The sequence below is a fragment of the Ammospiza caudacuta genome, chromosome 1 (genome assembly GCF_027887145.1).
Source record: "Ammospiza caudacuta isolate bAmmCau1 chromosome 1, bAmmCau1.pri, whole genome shotgun sequence".
Classification (NCBI taxonomy): Eukaryota; Metazoa; Chordata; class Aves; order Passeriformes; family Passerellidae; genus Ammospiza; species Ammospiza caudacuta.
The window spans coordinates 21,426,639-21,445,628 of NC_080593.1; the positions used below are offsets into that span (position 1 = coordinate 21,426,639).

An 18,990-nucleotide genomic window follows, 5' to 3' on the forward strand; every position below is an offset into this window, starting at 1 on the left:
GCCTGCCCTTTAGTGATGATTTTCCTACAATACTCTTACAGACTTTCAATGGGCTTCTTTCCCTGTCCTCTTGTTCTGCATAGTAAGGTGGGGCAGGCAGTGCTTTGAGTGCTCAAATTTTGAATTTTGGGAGAAATTCACCATGGGTACACTGTTTATTCTTTTCTCCTTCCTGCCTTTCCTTCCTTCACAACCTGCAATTGCACAGTGAACTATGGTGATGCTTTTTTTAAAAAAAACACTGAACTGTCTGATCTGATGGTGCCTTTGAGTGACTGCTTTCATTCTGCTAACAGGTTGTATTTGCCTTTGTTAAGTCATGAGCTTTTTCAAGGATTAGCTGAAACAGGTTACTGTATCAGTGAGTAAATCTCTCCATGTTGTATCTGATGCAGTAACAGAAATGTGAAGTGCACAGGAGTAAGTGGACTGGCCCTTTACTCTTGAGCTTCTCTTGTTTATTTGTGACAGTGCACATGAATCAAGTTACTGGGGTGGAAAGAATAGCTTTCTTTTTTTTTTCTTTTTTGTTTTTCAGCTGAAATAGATACAAGCTCTCAGTTGCCGTGTCCGTAAACTAACTTCTTTCTCTCTTCATTTGCAGTTACGCTGTCTCACATCACACAGCTGGTTCTGAGTCACAACAAGCTTACAAGTGAGTATTTTCCTGGGTTTGGACTTCCCTGCAGGCAGTTGAGTAACATTGAAAAGCTGACACTGCAAGTTTGATACAGAGTGCAATATATTAGAGTGGTGCTTCTTATTAGTACTTCATTAAAAGTAGAGAGATTGAGGATATGACTTAGCAGCCATTTTCAACTTGCCTTCCCAACTTCAATAGACACCTGCAATGTACAGAAAGATCTGTAGTTCTCAGATCACCAGTTAAGCCAGAAATCCATTTCCTACCATGTTGTAATCGTCACAGCAGTGTTGTTGTTGCTTCTCTGCCAGGGCTCCTCTCTGAATGCCACACCCCCTTTTATCCCAGCTACCTCCACAGGCTACAGCTGCTGCCCAATCAAGGACATCACAGCTGCAGCCCATTTACAATAACTAGGATTGGGGCAATACAATACAGAGATCACTGCCATACATTTATTTACAATACATATATTTAGCCAGGCCCCCACACTACCATGGCTCTGAAGTCCTTATGTTAAGGTGAGGACTTTTGAAATTTTTAACTGTCTCAGAAGCAACACAGTTTGCATTTTAGTGAATGGATAATGAATTTGACTGAAGCAAAGCAAGTTACAACTCCAGTGCATTACATATATAACCAAACATATATGAGCAGGGCCAACTGAATGTAAGCATCAGGCATGGTAAAAAAAGTAGCCTCTTTCTGTCCAAAAAATGGTTGTCTCTTGGTCATACTGCTCACACCACCTTCAGGTTGTGGATACTGCTTCCCTCAGTAAAGAAGTTCCTAAGTGAGATGTTGGTGAATAGCATGTCAAGAACAACATAAATATGAGACTTAACTTGGTAGGGGGAGATACCAGACTGACTTTTGCAAGACAAAAGTTTTTATGGGTTTGGGTTTTTTTCTTTGTTTGTTTTTGTGGTTTATCTACCAGTGTCTTGTGCAAGCATTCCTGCTTCTTGGTTGTTGAAATTCAAGCAGTGAATTTTGTCTCACCCCTGTTTCTGTGCATCTTCTAAAAAGAAGTGTTGGTCTTGTTGATGTTCTTTTTGTCTGCTCTCTGCATGTGCCAGTGGGTTTCTCTCTAAACCACTCCTCTTTTTGAAACTCAACTGGAGAGATGGAAAGGGAAGGGGAATGGAACCAATAAAGTTGGTGTGTGTTGACAAGAGGCATATTAGGGTGTTTGTGCTTTAGGGTGTATCCAAGAAAATCTTTACAAATTGAGATGGGTCTTAGGAAACACAAACAAATAATAAAACTTAGCCTGTTGAACTCTGCACTGCTTGCTGCATGAGCTGTAAGTTAGTATGTGTTATTTAAAACATGTGAATTAATGCAAAAGTGTCACTGCAGTCTCTGAGCATTTGCAGAGGATTAAGCATGAAGAGAATATAAATATCCCTAGATTTTAGTGCATAAGCACTTCTCTGGATGCAGTTTATTGGGTACTAATGTGTAGTTTAAAGAGTTTGTAGTAAATAAGATAAAATTATGGGCACTTAGTGACTGTGGCTGTGAGAGCTATGAATTAGTTGTTCAGGACCCTTCTTTTGGTAGTGTAGTGCCCTCTAGACTGCCATCTTGCTATTTGTTTTTATCCCATTGTAGTTTTCAAAGAAATCTCAATTTAATTACAAATGTGACCAACAGTTTCCAGCCATCTGGCGTATAAATGATGACTGATGGGTGATTTAATGGGCCAGTTAAGGGAGGAAAAATCCCAAGTGCATCACTGTTAAACATGCAGTTCTGTCCATGGCTTAGAAGGCCATGAAGTTACAAATAGCTTGAAGCTGGGACAACGATCTTTTGAGAAGGATTATGATGAATTTTCTCTGGGCATATTGCTGTCTGGCATCTGTTATCAGCCACTGGTGGAGCTGGGGCCACCCAGCTAGTGACTTCTGTGTGTTCCCTCAGGCACTACAAGGAGATGGGTGTCCCTGAACTTGAGCTGTTGAAAGCTAGGCAGTTCATTGTACCCAGCCACTGCAGCTTTCTCTGCAGCCTTTGTGGGGTTGCAGGCACCTTGAGATAGCAGTTCATTCTGCACAACTCAGCTCACCCAAGGCTGGGTACCTTAGTGCTGACAGGCAAGGCTTCTCTGGTGCCGTTTATTTGCTCTGCTATCTCTGAATGGCTGCTTACCTGGCACAAGCATGAAATGAGTTGGAAATGTTACTCTTGGTAAACTTCACTATTCTTTGAGATTTGTAAAATTCTTAGAACTTTTTGAAATCTCACACTTTCAGATTGCCAGTGAATCAGCTTTTCCACTTGGTGCCTTACAAATTTTCACATAGCTAAAGGATGATCTCAGCTGAGCACACAACTGACTGGGCAGGTAGCAGGGTGTCTGCCTTGCTCTGAGGAAGAGGAGCTAGGCTGAAGCTCCTGCATGGAGACTTGAATCTTGGCTGTCTCACATCTGAGCCTGGGGAGGGCATGTGCTTCAGCATGAGCTCCTCACTGAAAAGCTGAGTAACTAACCTATGTCCTGCCTGCAGACCTGACTGGGGAGGAAAGATACAGTAATAAGAAGTGTCCAAGAAAGATGTGTCCAGGTTGGCTTTAACTATTCAAGAAAAACCCAGAGTGTACCATTTGCTTAAAGCAGTTTTAGCTTTCAAAATACCAGTTTAAAGATTGCCATGACTGTAAGTTTGTGTTACATTAAATCTCACCCTTCAATTAATTGCTTTCTCCTAAAGTAGCTGTCAGATCAGCAGGCTGCAAGTACATGCCTTCTCTCAGCCAAGGGATTCTGTCAGCCTTTCTAATTGCTCTGTTTGGGTTTCTTTCATGGCAAGGTAAGACCCTTGCTTGTCCTAAGAAGTAATTCATCAAGTCTGAAACTTACTCTTCTTTCACAAATGGATGTAGACACTTAAATAGACAGCACACATTTTTAAAAGGCTAAATTTCAAGTTCATATTCTCATATCTGACACTGTTGACCTAATCTTTTAAGCTATGTAATTAATTGTCTTAGCAGATTGTTCTTAAAATGACTAGGAGCCTGATGGCAGTGACACTTGACATGCTACACTAAGGTCATATTAGCATCTTTTGCTAGTTTCCTGCCATTTAAATGAGTGTTCTGCTAGGTTTTTTTTTGGTGTTTAGAGTAAATATGTCTATCTGAAAGAATAAATAAATGTAAAACGTGGATATGCATATTTTAATGTAAATGTACTTTGTATTTTTGCCACAAAACTATTAAAACTGAGTAAAGTTTCATCAGCAAGTATGAGGACTGCTCAATTAAATCCACTATACTGCTCAGAATACTTCTGTTGCATGGATTTTAGAGTATTTCTAGTGTGCCATTTGTACTTCATTTACATGTCTAAATCATTCATTATCAGACATACTCAAGTCCACATTGATTTTTCTGGAGCATCTTAGGCTGAATTTTTTTTCAGTTATCTGGTGCTGTGCTAATGGAGGAGTCTTGAACTGGCTTTTTCTGCTCTGGGTGACTACTGAAACAGTGGAGTCTGTCCTTTGCTGCATGGTGAGAGCTACTTGTGCTTCAAAATCAGAAGCAAAACTCTCAGGGAAGCCAAATAGTTGTGATTCTGCAGTCTTGTTGAACCAGGTGCTGCATAAGTGACAAAGCTGGGATGATTCCTCTGCAGGATCTCTGACAATCCAGTAGAAAGCAGAAGGAGAAAGTGAATATTTGTGCTTTTTCTTGGCATAATGTAGACATAAGGGCCAGTGTCTCTATTTGTTATACTGGGTGTTTTTTGTTCCATCATTTAGTAATTTTAAAGCCTTCTGTCCAGTATACAGCTGAGAAGCAAAATTCAAGATAGTCTTAGCCTGTAAAGGTTGTCTGATCCTAACCCAGGTGTCTTTTGAACCCATTGGCTACCATCAGAGTAAATGCAATAGAAGTTCTAACAAATGTTTTTTAAATTGGTGGAAATGAGTGGCTGAACATAGGTATCTGTCCTTCAGTGTGGTGGATTAATTCAGGTAGATGTGACCAGGTTGTTTTTGCTCATGTCACATGATGCTAGCTGAGGGACATACAGATCCACCTCCTGCTCAAGAGGATAATTTATGAATAGTGGTAGGGAATTAGGGTATCTCTGCTAGAGGGGCAGAGGGGGAGTTTGAGGCACAGGACATACTGTTGTGGAAATCACATTTGATCAGTTTGGTCAGCTACCAATATTGTTTCTGCATCATCTGTGCAACAGTAGTAATTTTTGGGTATTTATGCTTCTGTTTTGGGTATTTCTAGGGCTGCTTCACTCAAGTTCAGGTGGAATGTCACTGAAAGTTTGCAGCAGTCTTGGCCACTTGCTCATCTGGTGCCTCTGTGCAGGAGGAAAGAGACCTTCAGGTGTGGCTGTAGATCTGCCTGTTCTGCAGGGGCAGCTGCCATGGTTCCTGTGACATTGCTGCTCTCTGCTTCATGCTGGGATAGCAGTGCCAGTCGTGTGTCAAGGAATTTGTCATAAAAATTCTTGAAATCAAACTTAGAGCTATTTTGTTCAGAGCCCTTCAGCTGGAGTTCCTGTTTAAATAATGATTTTGGGGAACAGGCTGGAATTGCAGAGATTCTGAGAACCCAGGTCAGGGAGAAGAAGGGTTATATATCCCCAGGCTTGTCTGTTTTGAATCTGGATCTTGCCCCATATCGTGCCAAGCACAATGAGGTGGAGCTCTGGGACACAGGGTAAAATAGATCACCTGAGTCAGGATGAGGATTTTATTCAGAGCTGATGGTAAGGTTTGTCTATCACATGTCTTGAGGGCTCAGGGGGTTTTGGCGTTTTATTTATTTATTTACTTACTTTATTTGTAAATTGATTGTACTGGTACAACAAATGGATACCTTTGACTGGAAAAAACTACCTTTGCAGGCTGAAGTCAGCAGTTAGGTTAGGTTTCATTTTTGGTCCCCTTGTGCCCCACTAGATTTGTGAATGAGAAAGAATTGGTGTAGAACTAGCAACAGAAAAAACTCAGTTTCATAAAGAATATGCTCTATTAGAGCATAAAAATGTGGCTTAAGCCTTGTCTGCTTTTTCTTAGCAGAGCAGCTTTTGTGTACTATTTTGCCATAAAGTATGAAGGGATACGGAACCTTATGGAATTTAATTAGGTCAGCTAGCTCAAGGTATTCTCCAGCCACTTAGAACGTATACAGAATTTCACATCCTAGTATAGGATGGGAAATCCTTCCTTGGCATGCTGATGAAGTTTTGACAATTAAAATTAATGTATTATATTGTGAATAGGAAGTGTGTTTGAAGAGGTTTCAGATGCTCATTTTGTCTGTTATCACAGCCAGAAGGGCACAGAGGGGAAGATGTGACTGGAAAGCAGGCTGGAATATTAAAGGTTACTTCAGCATTGGCATCAGGTGTCATCAGTATGTGTACAACTCTTACACTGCCACCCTGTTTTGTTTTCATTTATTTTGGGATGTGCACTAAGTCTTTGACTTGTAACTGCTATGACAGTTATTTGCCTTGGCTGCCAGTGGTGGTTAATTAACATTGCAATCATTTGAAGAAATCAATGCAGAGATTCTGTGTCTGCGGGTACCGGAGTGTTCCCGCTGCCGGTGCCGTACCGTGCTCTGTGCTTTGCCCAGTAGAGGTCACTCTTTGAGCACATTTAGCATCTTTTCCCGGGAAGCCGCTGGTGTTCCTGGCAGCGGGCTGCTATTCATCCCGCCTGCTCGCTGATGGTGCTCAGCGACTTCGTTTTGCTCTTCTCCTCAGTCTCCTTAACCTCAGGTGGTCCTGTGCTCACTGGCTTCATATATTCATGTGCTGTGTGTAAATGATCTCAGAATTTTCCTGCTATTCATAGCTCACTCCTGATGGTTTCTATATCCTTTTGTTCTGGTGCTCTGATTCCTTATCCAGTATTATCAAATGATTAAATAATGAGAGATCAGGAGCAACTATTTTTTACTCAAACCTCTTCTGTGTTACCTGATGTCATGTTCTCTGTCCTCCTCTACCGTTCTTCTGATGTGCTGTCCTATACTGTTCTGTGATCTTTTCACTGCTTCTCCCTTGATTCTCATGTAATCCTTTAGTCATCTTTGGTCCCTTCCTTTTTGTGGGGTGATCCATTAGTTTTTTGCTGCTGGTTCCCATTTCCAGACCTGAATTTTGTTTGAGTTCACTATGTGCTCGTGTCAGAATGGCTGTGTCTCATTGATCATTGTTCTTTTGACAGCCATGTGGTCACCCTTTATCATCACTGTACATTTTGCTTTCTTTCAGCAGAGCAGTTCAAAACTTTTTTTTTCTGCTCACACGACTTACTGCTTCTTTGCTCTGCCATCTCCTAAATTGTTTTTCTCTCTGTGTGTGACCTGCACAAAAGCTTGTCCTTTTGTTGCTGTTAACCCTCTTGACTGTGTCCTTGATCTTTTTTAGCATGCTGCTAAAATCTCTTGGTTTAATTTTTACATTAGGATGTCTCCTTTCTGAGTCACCTTTCTGGCTGTAGTCTGTACCTGGATCTATTGGAGGTAGTCCAGAGACATCAACACTGCATCTGCCTGTCCTGAATTCCTTCCCAGTCTGGCTGCTTTGTGTTCTCCAGTCTGCTGAAATGTGTGATGGTGTCTCCCACTGGTATTGTCTGACACGTTGCATCTTGCCTGGTATCAGGTTATTTATATTACTAATTTGCTGACTTCTGGAAGGAATCAGATGACCTCTGTGTACTCTTTAGTCTTTGTTATTTCTTGTGTTCTCCTCTACTATGCTTCTGCCTCTGCTTCCTCCTGGTAAGTCATTCCATGCTGTTGTCCTGACACAATATAACAATGGGGCAGGCAGTGTCTGCAGGGTGAGACCAGGGCTGTGTCCAAAGCACAGGACTTGTGCCTGAGAGTGTCTGTCAGCTGTGTGTGGGAGAGATGCTTTAAGCTAGCTGTAAGCCTTTCATTTTTTTGGTATGTTTTGATTTGGTCTAACTTCCCATTTCTGATGCAGGGACCTCTAATGGGAAATACCTTCCTGAATGCAGTACACAGGAGGATGTGAAAAGGAGATCCCTATACATATGCCTTACTACATTTGTGACATCTGGGTTCTACTCAAATGTGTTGATTAAATACCTTGTTAGCTTTTTCTTTTCTTCCTAAAAAAACCCCCAAACCTTTGGTTCTGAGAAAATACAGATGGTAGAGCATTTTAATCTTAAATGTATATAATATCAACTTTGCTTCTTAGAAAATTTGGGGAAATGAAACAGAATAATGTGTGAAAGAGTTATGTGCTGCAATGGTATAAGGATACATGGAGAAAGTGCCCAATTTATGCACAAATTAAATTGTGAAAGTTTGTGCTGTATGGCACCAAAGTCAGTTTTGCCATAAGTAAAGCAACACTAGACACAAATCACTTGTCTTGATAATTCTTCAGATACTTTTTTCTTCTTTTACTAAAAGACACCTGCAAGCATATTAAGTCCTTTTTTGAATTCTCAACATTTTCCAACATGTTACTACAAATTACTTGTGTCTTCATCTAAGCCCAGTGGCTTAAAATAGTCCTAATTTTTTTTGTGGAATCCCCATATAATTCACCATGTTTATATTCTCCATATAAATCCTCTTGCCACATACAGACTATTTTGCAGTTGGCATTTTCAAAGGAAGTGAACATTGCAAAAGTGAACTCACCTCATTAAAAACATTAATTTTGTATTACAGAATTTACTGTCTAACAAGCCAAGTGGAATTTTTTGGCTTCTAATATGGAAGGACTGAGACAAGAAGGTATATTTGGTGTAGATTGAGGGGAAACTGGATTTAATTTTGTACTTGGTTTTGTACTCTTATTTTTTATGTGTTCTTTCAGTAGTCAGGTGCATTGAAGTGGATAACTACGCAGCATTTCCCTTCAGACTGCTCACCCTCTGGCCTCTTAACTTTATACATTCCTGTGGCATAACCTTTGGGGTGAAATCATTCCCTGATCTTGATGTGATGATGGCAGATGTGGTGACTGGTTGCTGCCAGCATTATCTCCTGTAGCTGGAAATGAAATGTACAGTCAGCTGAAGCCTGGGTAAGCTAACAGAGGGGCACAGGGAGGACTCTGTGCCATACAGGCCTAAGAGGTGGCTTTAAGTGCTGGGTGTGGGGAGCTCAAACTAGGAAGGAGCTTAATTCATTCCCAGTTCTGAGAACTGGAGCAAGAAACACATGTGCTGACTCTGCTTTTGAGCAGTGAACTTTTTTACTGCAGCCTCTTCTGTGAGTGTGTTTAGAGGAAGGCTGGTGTCCCCACCTAGCAGTGTCAGCACAGCAGTCTGCAGTGCTGAATAGGGAAACACTCAGTTGATCCAAGCTGCAGTGAGAAATAGTCCTATGTGTGTTTCTAAAAACATTTCAGTGCTGTAAAAAGTTTAAACTCCAAATACTAGCTAATAAGGCAAACTGAAATCATGAAAATTTTTTTAGACACACTGCAAGCAGAGTTTTGTAAATAAGCACTGCTGGGCACACAGGTAGATGGACACTTGAGTAAGAGGCTGAAGTCATCTTCAACTTTTGAGGGTAATCTATAGTAATTGTTCAAGGGCTTGTGTGCAGGACATCTTTGGTTAGTTCCTTTTGTAAACTGCAGAAAACAAGTTGAATAGACTGAAGTAAAGAGAATATTGAGGAAGGGAAAAGTGAACTTACTGAACAAACTTCAGACGGGTTGCTTTATCTAAAGCCAGCAACTGTGCAGTCGTGAGAAACTATGAAGAGATCATGCTTAAACAGTTCAAACACCTGGAAGAGACTCACTGGCAAATACTGTTTGCATTTGATGGAAGCCTAATATTAAATCTCAATACTATCAACTAAAGTTCCTTCGTCCTGCAGAAGTTATTTCTCTTAACCATCTGCTATTGAAATATCAAGACACACAGATGATCTGACCTGCAATAAGGGTACATAGCCTGCATTCTTCAACTTTGTGGATGGTGTACCTCATGGGGTTTTTTTTCTCATGACTTAAATATAAGACAGCAAGTGTGTGGGCTGAACTGTGCACTTCTCACAAAGCAGTTATTGAAGATGAAGATGCTGTGGTTGACCACAGTAATTTGAAAAGCTTGGCTAACACTTTGTTCTCTTCAAAATTATTTGCAGAAATGAAGTACTTGTTTATATCCACGTTTTTATACGTATCCTTATTCACACCATTCTCTAATACTGTTAAAAATTCTAAAAAGCATCAGATTTTTGTGAGCTATTTTGGTGTGGTTTCAGTTCTTTGCAGTTAGGTGATGTATTTTCAACATAGTAATCCCTTCCTAACCTCAGCCCCTGGCTTCTAGGATTTCTCTCCAAATTCTGACATCCTAAGCTCTCTTCTCAGAAAAGAACAGATTTATCCTTTCTCTTCACTAGATGTCACTTGATTCCCAGTGTCTTCTCAGTCTTTCTTGTGCTCACTGCTCTTCTCCTTAGACTCTAGCTTCTAAATGAATACTGTTTATTGACAAATTGAGCTATAGTATAATTTAAACATGTTCATAAGAACAGTTTCATATCTGAGGTTCTTCTGTGGATAATTGAAATAAAAAATCCCTGCTGGTTTCTGGAAGGAGCTGAAGATTAAGGAGACAAGTTTGTTTTTAATGTTTTCAGTGGGAGGAAGATTAATATCCATCTTTGGAAGAGTGAAGGGAGGGCAAAAGGGGAAACTTGAACTACATAGTGTGTAAATTAAGTACTGTATGCTTCAGTTGGGATCAGGATTCTCTCCAGTTAGCTGCCAAATATGATATCAGCATGCCTCTGAATATTTAAAATGAAAACTGTTGTGTTCTCCCTCTGCTAATTCCTCTTTCATTTTGGTGAAGCTGATTGCTTCTCTTTCTGTGTAACAGAACCCTTGTCAAATTAATCTAAACATGACTCTAGCTCTGTGAGTACAGTTATACTGGATGCACAGAGTGCATTATATATTTAGTATTCTAAATTCTTCCTCCCCCATGAAATGTGAGTAACATTTCATGTCTTTATGACCTTTACGCTAAGGGATCCTTACTCATGAAAGCTTCCTGTTGATGCTAACTGGATTAGCAAGTCCACAGAACTGAGTTTATTATGTTGTAGAGCCCTCAGGTTTTACTTCAGTCTTAAAAAGTGGGTTCTTGCTCTTGGCAAGAAATCTCTGCTTGGGATCCACAATGGACTGATGGGACTCTGAAAGGTCTGCCTTGAGTTCTCTTTACCTTGTATGACTCTTGACCAGCTTTCCAGTGGAACAGTTTAATGAGAAACTGGCATAGTTGCATAAATCTCTCTTCTGTCAGGTACTGCTATTTTAATAGCTCTTTTGGATAAATATTCCCTTAGAACCTGTAAAGGTTTGGAGTACTACTGAACATCATGTTCCTAGGTACTGCAAAATTACTTCATTAAGTAAAGAAACATTCTGAAAAAGCTAGGGATTCTGCAGCTGATCGCATTCTAAGGATGTGATTGCCAAAGAAATTAATCTTACTTTAAAAAATTAACATTCTTATTTCTCAATGATGTCTGATTCAAAAAACATTGACTTGAGTTGGAGGCTTTCTATAGCCTTTGGGGTCATATTTATTGAGGAGATTGCAAGCCAATTCATGCACAATTTTTTGCATAATCAGGTGTTACAGATAGCACTTTCCAAGCAGCAATGGGACAATGTTTATTTTGGATATTCAGTGTTAAGGGTTAAATGAACTGAAATGTTTAATGCAGTTTCTGTACTGTGTGTTCTTCTCATGGCGACTTATATTTTTACTAAATCATTTCACTTATTCAGTTGAGTAGTCTATTGACCCTTCTAGTTGTTGTTTTTTTTTTTTTTTCATCTGAAATTCCTTATTTAAAATGTTTTTTATTTTAGTTTCAAACTGTAAAGGAAATTTTGATACACATCTTTTTTACTGAGAAATGTTTAATTTAGTGTCTTTACTAAACAAACAAAAAAAAAAAGCAGATTTCATCTTTTGGATAAAAAGAAGTAGAAACTTAATTTTGCAGACACCTGAGTTTGTTTACTTTTGAAGTTGTAAGGATTGCTGTTGTTTCCCAGGGATTCACAGATGTTTAAGAGAAATAATCTTGGTGACCATTTTCAGAAATAATGACTTTTTGAAGCCTTTGCATTTTCAGCTGCCACTACAGGAGGAATTCTATTGAGACCTGTGTGAATGGCAAAAGAGTTACTGAGTGGAACTAGAGGGAAAGTAATGAACTTTTTCTTCTTTTCTGTTTCCTGTGTTCTTCATCCTTTGTCAGAGGTTGGGTATAGAAAAGGAGCTGGGTTTGCATGTCAGTTCTAGGTAGTGGTATGAGAACCTCTTGACTTCCTGCTTTATGGGAAGGGGTTGCATCTGAGACAGGTGATTCCAGGCTGCTGTCACTGATCTGGATGTTTCTAGTGAGTTTCTCTGCAGGATCCAGCTGTCCTGGATGAAAGATCCTTTTAATGCAGTGCCTGCTCTCCAGCTGAGGGCAACATCAGACCTTTAGTAAAGATCATGTCTGGTGTTGGCTTCTGGCTCTCATGCTGAAAGAGAGCTTAAGGCTCAGATCCAAGATACTCTAAATGTGGAGTTACATAGTCATTGAATAGTAGAATTTAATCTTTCTTATCTGTATTTTGGAAATAGTTTTGTTACCTTTTAAACAGCTGGTGGTTGTATAGGAATAAAATGTAATAATTTGCCTTGAGTAAACTTGATGAGAACTTGATGTTTTAGTGGCTAAAGGATTGCCACTAACTTCAGGGCAAAAAGAGCATAAATGCTTTGAAGTATAACAAGTTGCCAATCCTTATTTCCAGAAACATGAACAAAGTCCTCTAAATCCTTGTGGGCAGCCTATAGACCCTGTCTTTCACTGTCAACCAACCCTTGAAATCAAGGTGAAGCCTACAGCTGTCATAGGGAATCACTGTATGCAGTTGCCAGCGTTGAACAAGGGGAAGCTGTTCCTGGTCTTGTGAAGTGAAACTTCACATGAATGGGGCTTCATGACGTGACTGAAGCTTCACAGGAGAACGCAAAGGCGCTGGGCTGCCAAATTTTCCTGGTGTTTGCTGAGGGGGAGTTGTTAATGACACTGGGCAGCAGATGGTCTCAGGAGAGTTGTTAAGACACTGCCGATCGTACTGTAAACACGTGGGTGAACAGAACCAGGATGCTGACAGTTCACTCTCACAGCTCATCGTGACAAGGAGACTCGAGTGGAATTCAGCATTGCCAGAACATGAATGTCTTGAGATTTGGCAGTCAGCAGGCTGCCAAGTGTATCTGGGAAGAGTTTTGCAACATAGTAGTGGAATGGTAGTCGGGTGGTGTGAAGTTCAAAACAGAGAGCACGATATGCCTGGTCAGCCTTGCTTCACTGCCAGTGGTCTTTGGACCTGAAGCTACTGATCCTGTGCAGTTTAGCTACAAGATCAGTACAGGACTTAAATTCAGTCTTCTAATTTTCGTTGAATACAAGATAGCATTTATTTGTATTAAAAATGTATTTGAATTGTTGAACCAGAAAATAAACTATTAGAAAAAAGTCCTCTCTTCCCTACCACAAGCCTGGTGTTGGCCTACTCTTCTCTTCTTCCTTCTCACAAAATACCTCCAGGCAAACCAAAAAGTACAGTTGTGGACTGGGGCTTTTCATTTTGATTTAACAGGGTAGGACACAAAAGCATTTCATTTAAATCCTTTGCTAAATATTTTGTCTTTTTCTCATCTCAGCCTGCTTACCAATGCAGATTTTAGTATATCTTGAAGAAAACAATGATATAAAGTATCCTAAGTGTCATTCACAACATGAAATACAGTATGTGGGGATTAAACAGATATATCAGGAGACAGTGTTATATCTGTATTGGTCTTCTATTATTAAAGTTTTGACTAAACTAAAACCCATATTTTCTAGTACTTTTGATTCCTAGTCTTCATAAATGCAGTATCTGAGAAGATCAGAAACATGATTTGCCTGTCTGTTGCATCTCATCAAAGTCAAATTATGAAGTCTAATTTCTGAAAGGAAAATATTTTAATACCGGTAATTACTTTTCTGGTGAAATATTGAGGCTGGAAACAGCTGAATGATGCCAATTAAAATCCTCAGTTAACTTCTGTTAGGGAATAATTTAAAATAATAGTAGTAGTGAAATACCCTTTAGTTTGTGAACACACATAATTCTCGCTATCATTGAATGACAGGTAAGTAAGGACCAGTTAGAAAATACCTCTAAGGGAGGTCTTCTAAATGCTCAGATTTGCCTTAATGACTTTTATATAAAAGTCTGCTAAAAACCTCCTGCAATGAATATGGCCCTCAACAGTAATATTTATGCAGTGTAATTAGAGTCTTTGTTAGGCATCCCATTATTGTTCACATTGTAATTAGACTTATAATCTAGTAAATGTGACATACTGCAATGTTCTGCTTTGTAAACATTATTGACTCCATTTTAAGACTGAGATTGCCTCATACCAACAAATAAAAAAAAAAATCATGGCCTCATAAAACCTTCTAATTATTTAGATGAGCACTTTGTGGATTCCTGAGGCAAAGTTGAGACTGAACGAAGGTGAATATTGAGCACAGGTGCAAGGTTCAGTGCAGGTGACTTGCCAACCCCCTTTACACCTCAGCTGGCTGCTTAAATCTCACTCAGTTTAAGGGGAGAAGAGATGCAAATCTGAATAGGTTTTTAACCTCATTAGCACAGTCATTCATGTTGTGTTTCTGCCTTATAGTTCATGTTTCTAGGTAGTAACAAGCAGCTGTTGATCTGTTGGTAATGTATGAGTATTGTAGCCATGTATGAGTATTGATCAGTTAGTTTATCACTCATGGGAGGTAACTGAAAGTGGACTTGGGTAAACAGTTCTTTTAAGGCTGATTTTGTTTTGTTTTGTTTTTTTGTTTTTTTTTTTTTTTGTTTGTTTTTTTTTTTTTTTTTGTAAATTTTGTTGTCTCTTAAATGACCAAGAATTTGGATACTAAATTGTTTAAGCAATAATCAGATAGGGCCATAGCTGAAAATGAGGGATTATTTTATGTTTGTTGTTAAGGTCCTTTAGTACAACTGCTGTCCTGTAACTACTTGTATCATTAATGTTTTCTCCACTCAAATAATGTCATGATCCAAGTCTCTCAGGCTCTGCTCTTTAGAGACCTCTGTGTGCTACATGAATTGAGAGGACAGCCTGCTTCTCTTAGTCTGTAAGAGCACTTGTCCTTGTCTCTCACTCTGCAGTGGTCTTTGTTAGTCAAAATATTTTACAGTTACGGTAGTAATTTTTGAAGAGTACAAAATGAGTGCTCTCAGCATTGAGAACAGGAGGCTTTTTGCATATAAACTTTGCTTTTATTGGAATAATGGGATGCTTTCTGTGCTGCAGCCACTGTACAAACAGTGCAAACACCAGGTGCTGGTAAAGCATCTGTAGTCTGGGTAGCTTGCCCTAATTGCAGTCTCTCACTGTGAAAACTTTCCACAGCTGTGCCAGCAAACATCGCAGACCTGAGAAACATAGAAGTGCTCAACTTTTTCAACAACCAGATTGAGGAGCTGCCTACACAGATAAGCAGCCTTCAGAAGCTCAAACACCTGAACCTTGGGTGCGTATCTTAATGCAAAACTTTTGCTGTAATAAAGGTGCTACCAAATGTTGTCGCAACTGAACCTGTAACTTCTTATTTTTTGATAGTAAAGTTTGTTATTGGAAGTGGTTTTGAGGCTAATCTGGGAATTGCAGCTTCAGAGTTTTCAAGTAATGTCCTGGATAAACAGAAATGTAAATGGTCAAGCACTTACTCTGGTATACTGATAACCATTTAAGGACAGCAGCAACTCATATTCAATAAATATTCATCAAATACTGAAGTCAAACTGAACAATTACTGACTTTTACTTCTGTAGTAACTACCTCTTAATTCTGTGGTTACTGCATAAGAATCAAGCTCTGTTCTGATTTAAAGAAACATCCATGTTAATTTAGGACTTCAATTCCAAATGTTTGAATTTGTGTTTATAGACATTTCAGTTTGTATTAAACCTGTAAAAGGAGCAGCATGTATTAGGTGTGGTGTCCATTTAGTTCAAAGAGCTGGTATTGACTGAATTTGTGCCAGGGGTGTTTATATTAAGTGTTCAGATTCTATATTCTGATAGAGCTGGTGATACTTTATAATAACTACAGTTGTGGAGGGCTTTCTTGAATTATTAAGAAAACAAATGTGAAGCATAAGACCTTCTTAAAATTAAATGGGCATATTGAAGTGTAACTATGGAGGAAAGCAGTGGTAGGCCTAAGCTTTAGCATTACAGGCTTCTCATAGAAAGAATGTTTGTATTTTATAAATTCAATTTCTGAACGCCCTAAACTGAGCATTTTTTACTCTTCAAAATACCAGATGATTTTGGCTAAGCTCTGTATATTCTGCTTTAGTTACTTTAATGAAGTGCTGATAATTGAATTGCATCTTGAACTGTTGGAGTGCCGATAGACATTTTAATGATGATCTGTCTTCCCTGGTCTTTTTTTTTTTTTGGTCACAGTAGATCTCTAGCTGTCCTTAATATCTGTTTCAATCTCTGAATTGCTTTTCAGAGCAAATATTAATTAAGAATCCTGATTCTTTATATTTTAAGGGTTAGAACCATATTTTTGGAACAGCATATAGAAGTGTTGCAGTATATGAAGGAAGAAGTTGTGCACTTCCTATGGATTAAAGCAGCAACCATTGTTAATATAGGTCAAATGCTAGTCTGCATTAATGAAAAAAAAATGTCATGCAAAAGACCTCTTGGTGTTTGGAACAACAGACATTCAGGTCTGGAACCATATTTGCCATCTTCATGTATCATGTGGCCTAAAATCTTAGAGATTAAACACTTTTCCATCTTAATCCCCTCCTTACACGTGGTCTTCTAGGCACAGGATTCACCACCCAATCTTAGCTTTGCTTTGGACATCCTTGGAGTCAGTGACAAGGAAACATTTTTGCTCTGGTAGGTTTATCAGGAGACAGCCTAGAAACCCTCTTGTCATCTGCAGTGTGTGTGTTAGAGGGCTTCAGAAGAGCCCCTTAGGGGAGAGGGGCTTGAATAAGAGCAGAGATTATTTTTGGGAGGGCTTTGGCATGGAAGGGTCAAGTGGTATGGAAAGAGAAAAGGTGTACTGCTGCACAGAAAGCTTAAAATGTGACATTTGGAAGGTAGGTGAGGCACAAGCTCAGTGTTTGAACTTCTGCAGGGATGAATAGTGCTGGGCAGCAACTTTGAGCTGGTTCTCTTTCCCTGTCAAAGAATAGATACCATTCTGCCTCTTGTCAGTAGGGAGAACATTTTTTCCCTCTCTCTTCCTTGCAAAAGGCAAGGCTGTTAGGGCAGCTTGGTTAAAATCCCTTTTCAGGAGTAGAAAACAAGCTGCTGTCTTTAGTTCTGTTTTATATAAAGACCAGTTCTTAAAACAGTGACACTTCTGCAGTAGCAATAGTAGAGAATGCTTTTCTGTGTTTTAATTGCTGATAAGCAATATGAGTTGTATGCCCATAATGGGACTCCTTACTGGGGATGAGGAGGAAGAAGGATTTTGTCTAGATTTAGCTACAGAGAGCTGATCTCTACAGGTTCTTGTTTTGTTGGGACTGGCTTATGCAAAAGGGGTAAGGGAGAGTGAGGTTATTTCCTAAGTTTGTGAAAGAAATGGTATATGTGCTTCTCCTGACCTTGCTCACATGCTTATATGATCTTTCTTATTTTTGCTTGTGCAACTTTGTCAGTACATTGACTAGAGTTTTTATAGTTTCAAGTGTCAGATATTCATACATTCACATAACATCTCCTCTTGACTTCAGTGACTGTTGCTTATCCCTTTTACATCAAAAGAGAATCAAATTCAGAGTATGTTTAGGGACATCTGAAAGGTCATGTTTGTTTCCAGTCTTCACGTAAGAAAAAAATCCTGTTCTTGACAGTAGCTACCTGTTCAGGCTCTCTCTGAAGATGCTTCTCTTTTCTGTTCTGCTTTCAAACCTGAGTGACAACTGAAGCAAGATCCATACACACCAGATATATACTTGCTGTACATGCTGTAGGGACAGTACGAATAAGAAGCTGGTAGGTAGTTTTTTTTCTGTTTATGTAATAAACATGCATACATGAACAGTTCATACACAGTTAGATTCTGTGAAGATATCTCCAGCCATGTGCCTGCCTTCATTGTTGCAGCAGCTCAAGAGATTCCCTAGGTCACCCTGTTCAAGCTCTTGGAGTCAGAGAAAAGTTACCTTTCTCTACCTTGTCTGATCCAGGTTATCAGAGAAATCTCTTCTTTCTGTTACATGTCTTCATGCTGTCCTGTCTGTTACTAAACCCTCTGCCTCTGAAGACTGGCTGATTCAGCTATATTTAGATTAAGCTTTATCAGTCACAGGACTGGCATTTTATTTACTTCATGCTCCTTGTGCATCAAAAGTTCTGTAGTGACACAGATTTGCTGTTCTTAGGAAGAGGTTTGAGCAGCAGTTATCAATGAACATAAATACTGTGCACTTGAGATATTCCCCTTTGTGTTTGGTATCATGGTAAAGAGTTACATGGCAGAATGAAAAATGCTCAATATGATGTGCAAAAGGGTAATTTGTAGTTTAGCTAGAAATCATCTACCAAGGACCAGCTTTCTCCATGGAATGCTGTTAAAGCTGAGCATGGCCTTGTGACACCTCTCTCCCTTGTGCTTTATGTTTCAGGTGTGGCTGCTAGTTGACATAACAGACAGGATTCCTTGAGTGCATAAGTTTATAAGTTTTGAGTATATTTATGGGAATGAGAGGTTATAAAAAGGTCTGCATTGCAAAAGACTTGCTCAGTATCTAGGAGCATCAAAGCCTTTTCAAAACAAGAGGAAATCTTGGCATATATTAATTTTTTTAAGGAAAAAAAAGGGAAAAAAACAAACAAAAACCTTGTGACCTGTATTATTTCTGTTAGGTGAAGTGAATACTGATGTCATATTCTTTTTTTCCTTTTACTTACAGCATGAACAGGTTAAACACCTTGCCAAGGGGATTTGGCTCTCTACCAGCACTCGAAGTTCTTGACTTGACTTACAACAACTTAAATGAAAATTCCCTACCAGGAAACTTCTTCTATCTGAGTAAGAAACTTTTCTAAAAACTCTACAAATCTTCAGGATATGGTGCTTTGCTCTTTGCAGTTGAAATTTATTTGATGCAGACAAAAATACAAAAACAGAGTTTTTTCCCCCAATATTTATGTTTTCTTTTAATATATCTTGAATATTTCTGCATAGCATGGCAATATTTAT

At 39.2% G+C, this 18,990-nt stretch overlaps 1 protein-coding gene across 1 annotated transcript in view; it reads left to right on the plus strand.

Annotated features, from left to right (window-relative positions):
* RSU1 (Ras suppressor protein 1) overlaps positions 1-18,990 on the plus strand; it is a 102,799-nt gene that overhangs the window by 6,741 nt on the left and 77,068 nt on the right. Inside the window, exons 3-5 of the mRNA XM_058810459.1 lie at positions 605-655; positions 15,157-15,277; positions 18,701-18,819. Coding sequence (XP_058666442.1) covers positions 605-655; positions 15,157-15,277; positions 18,701-18,819 — 291 coding nt within the window. The remainder of the gene's footprint in view (positions 1-604; positions 656-15,156; positions 15,278-18,700; positions 18,820-18,990) is intronic.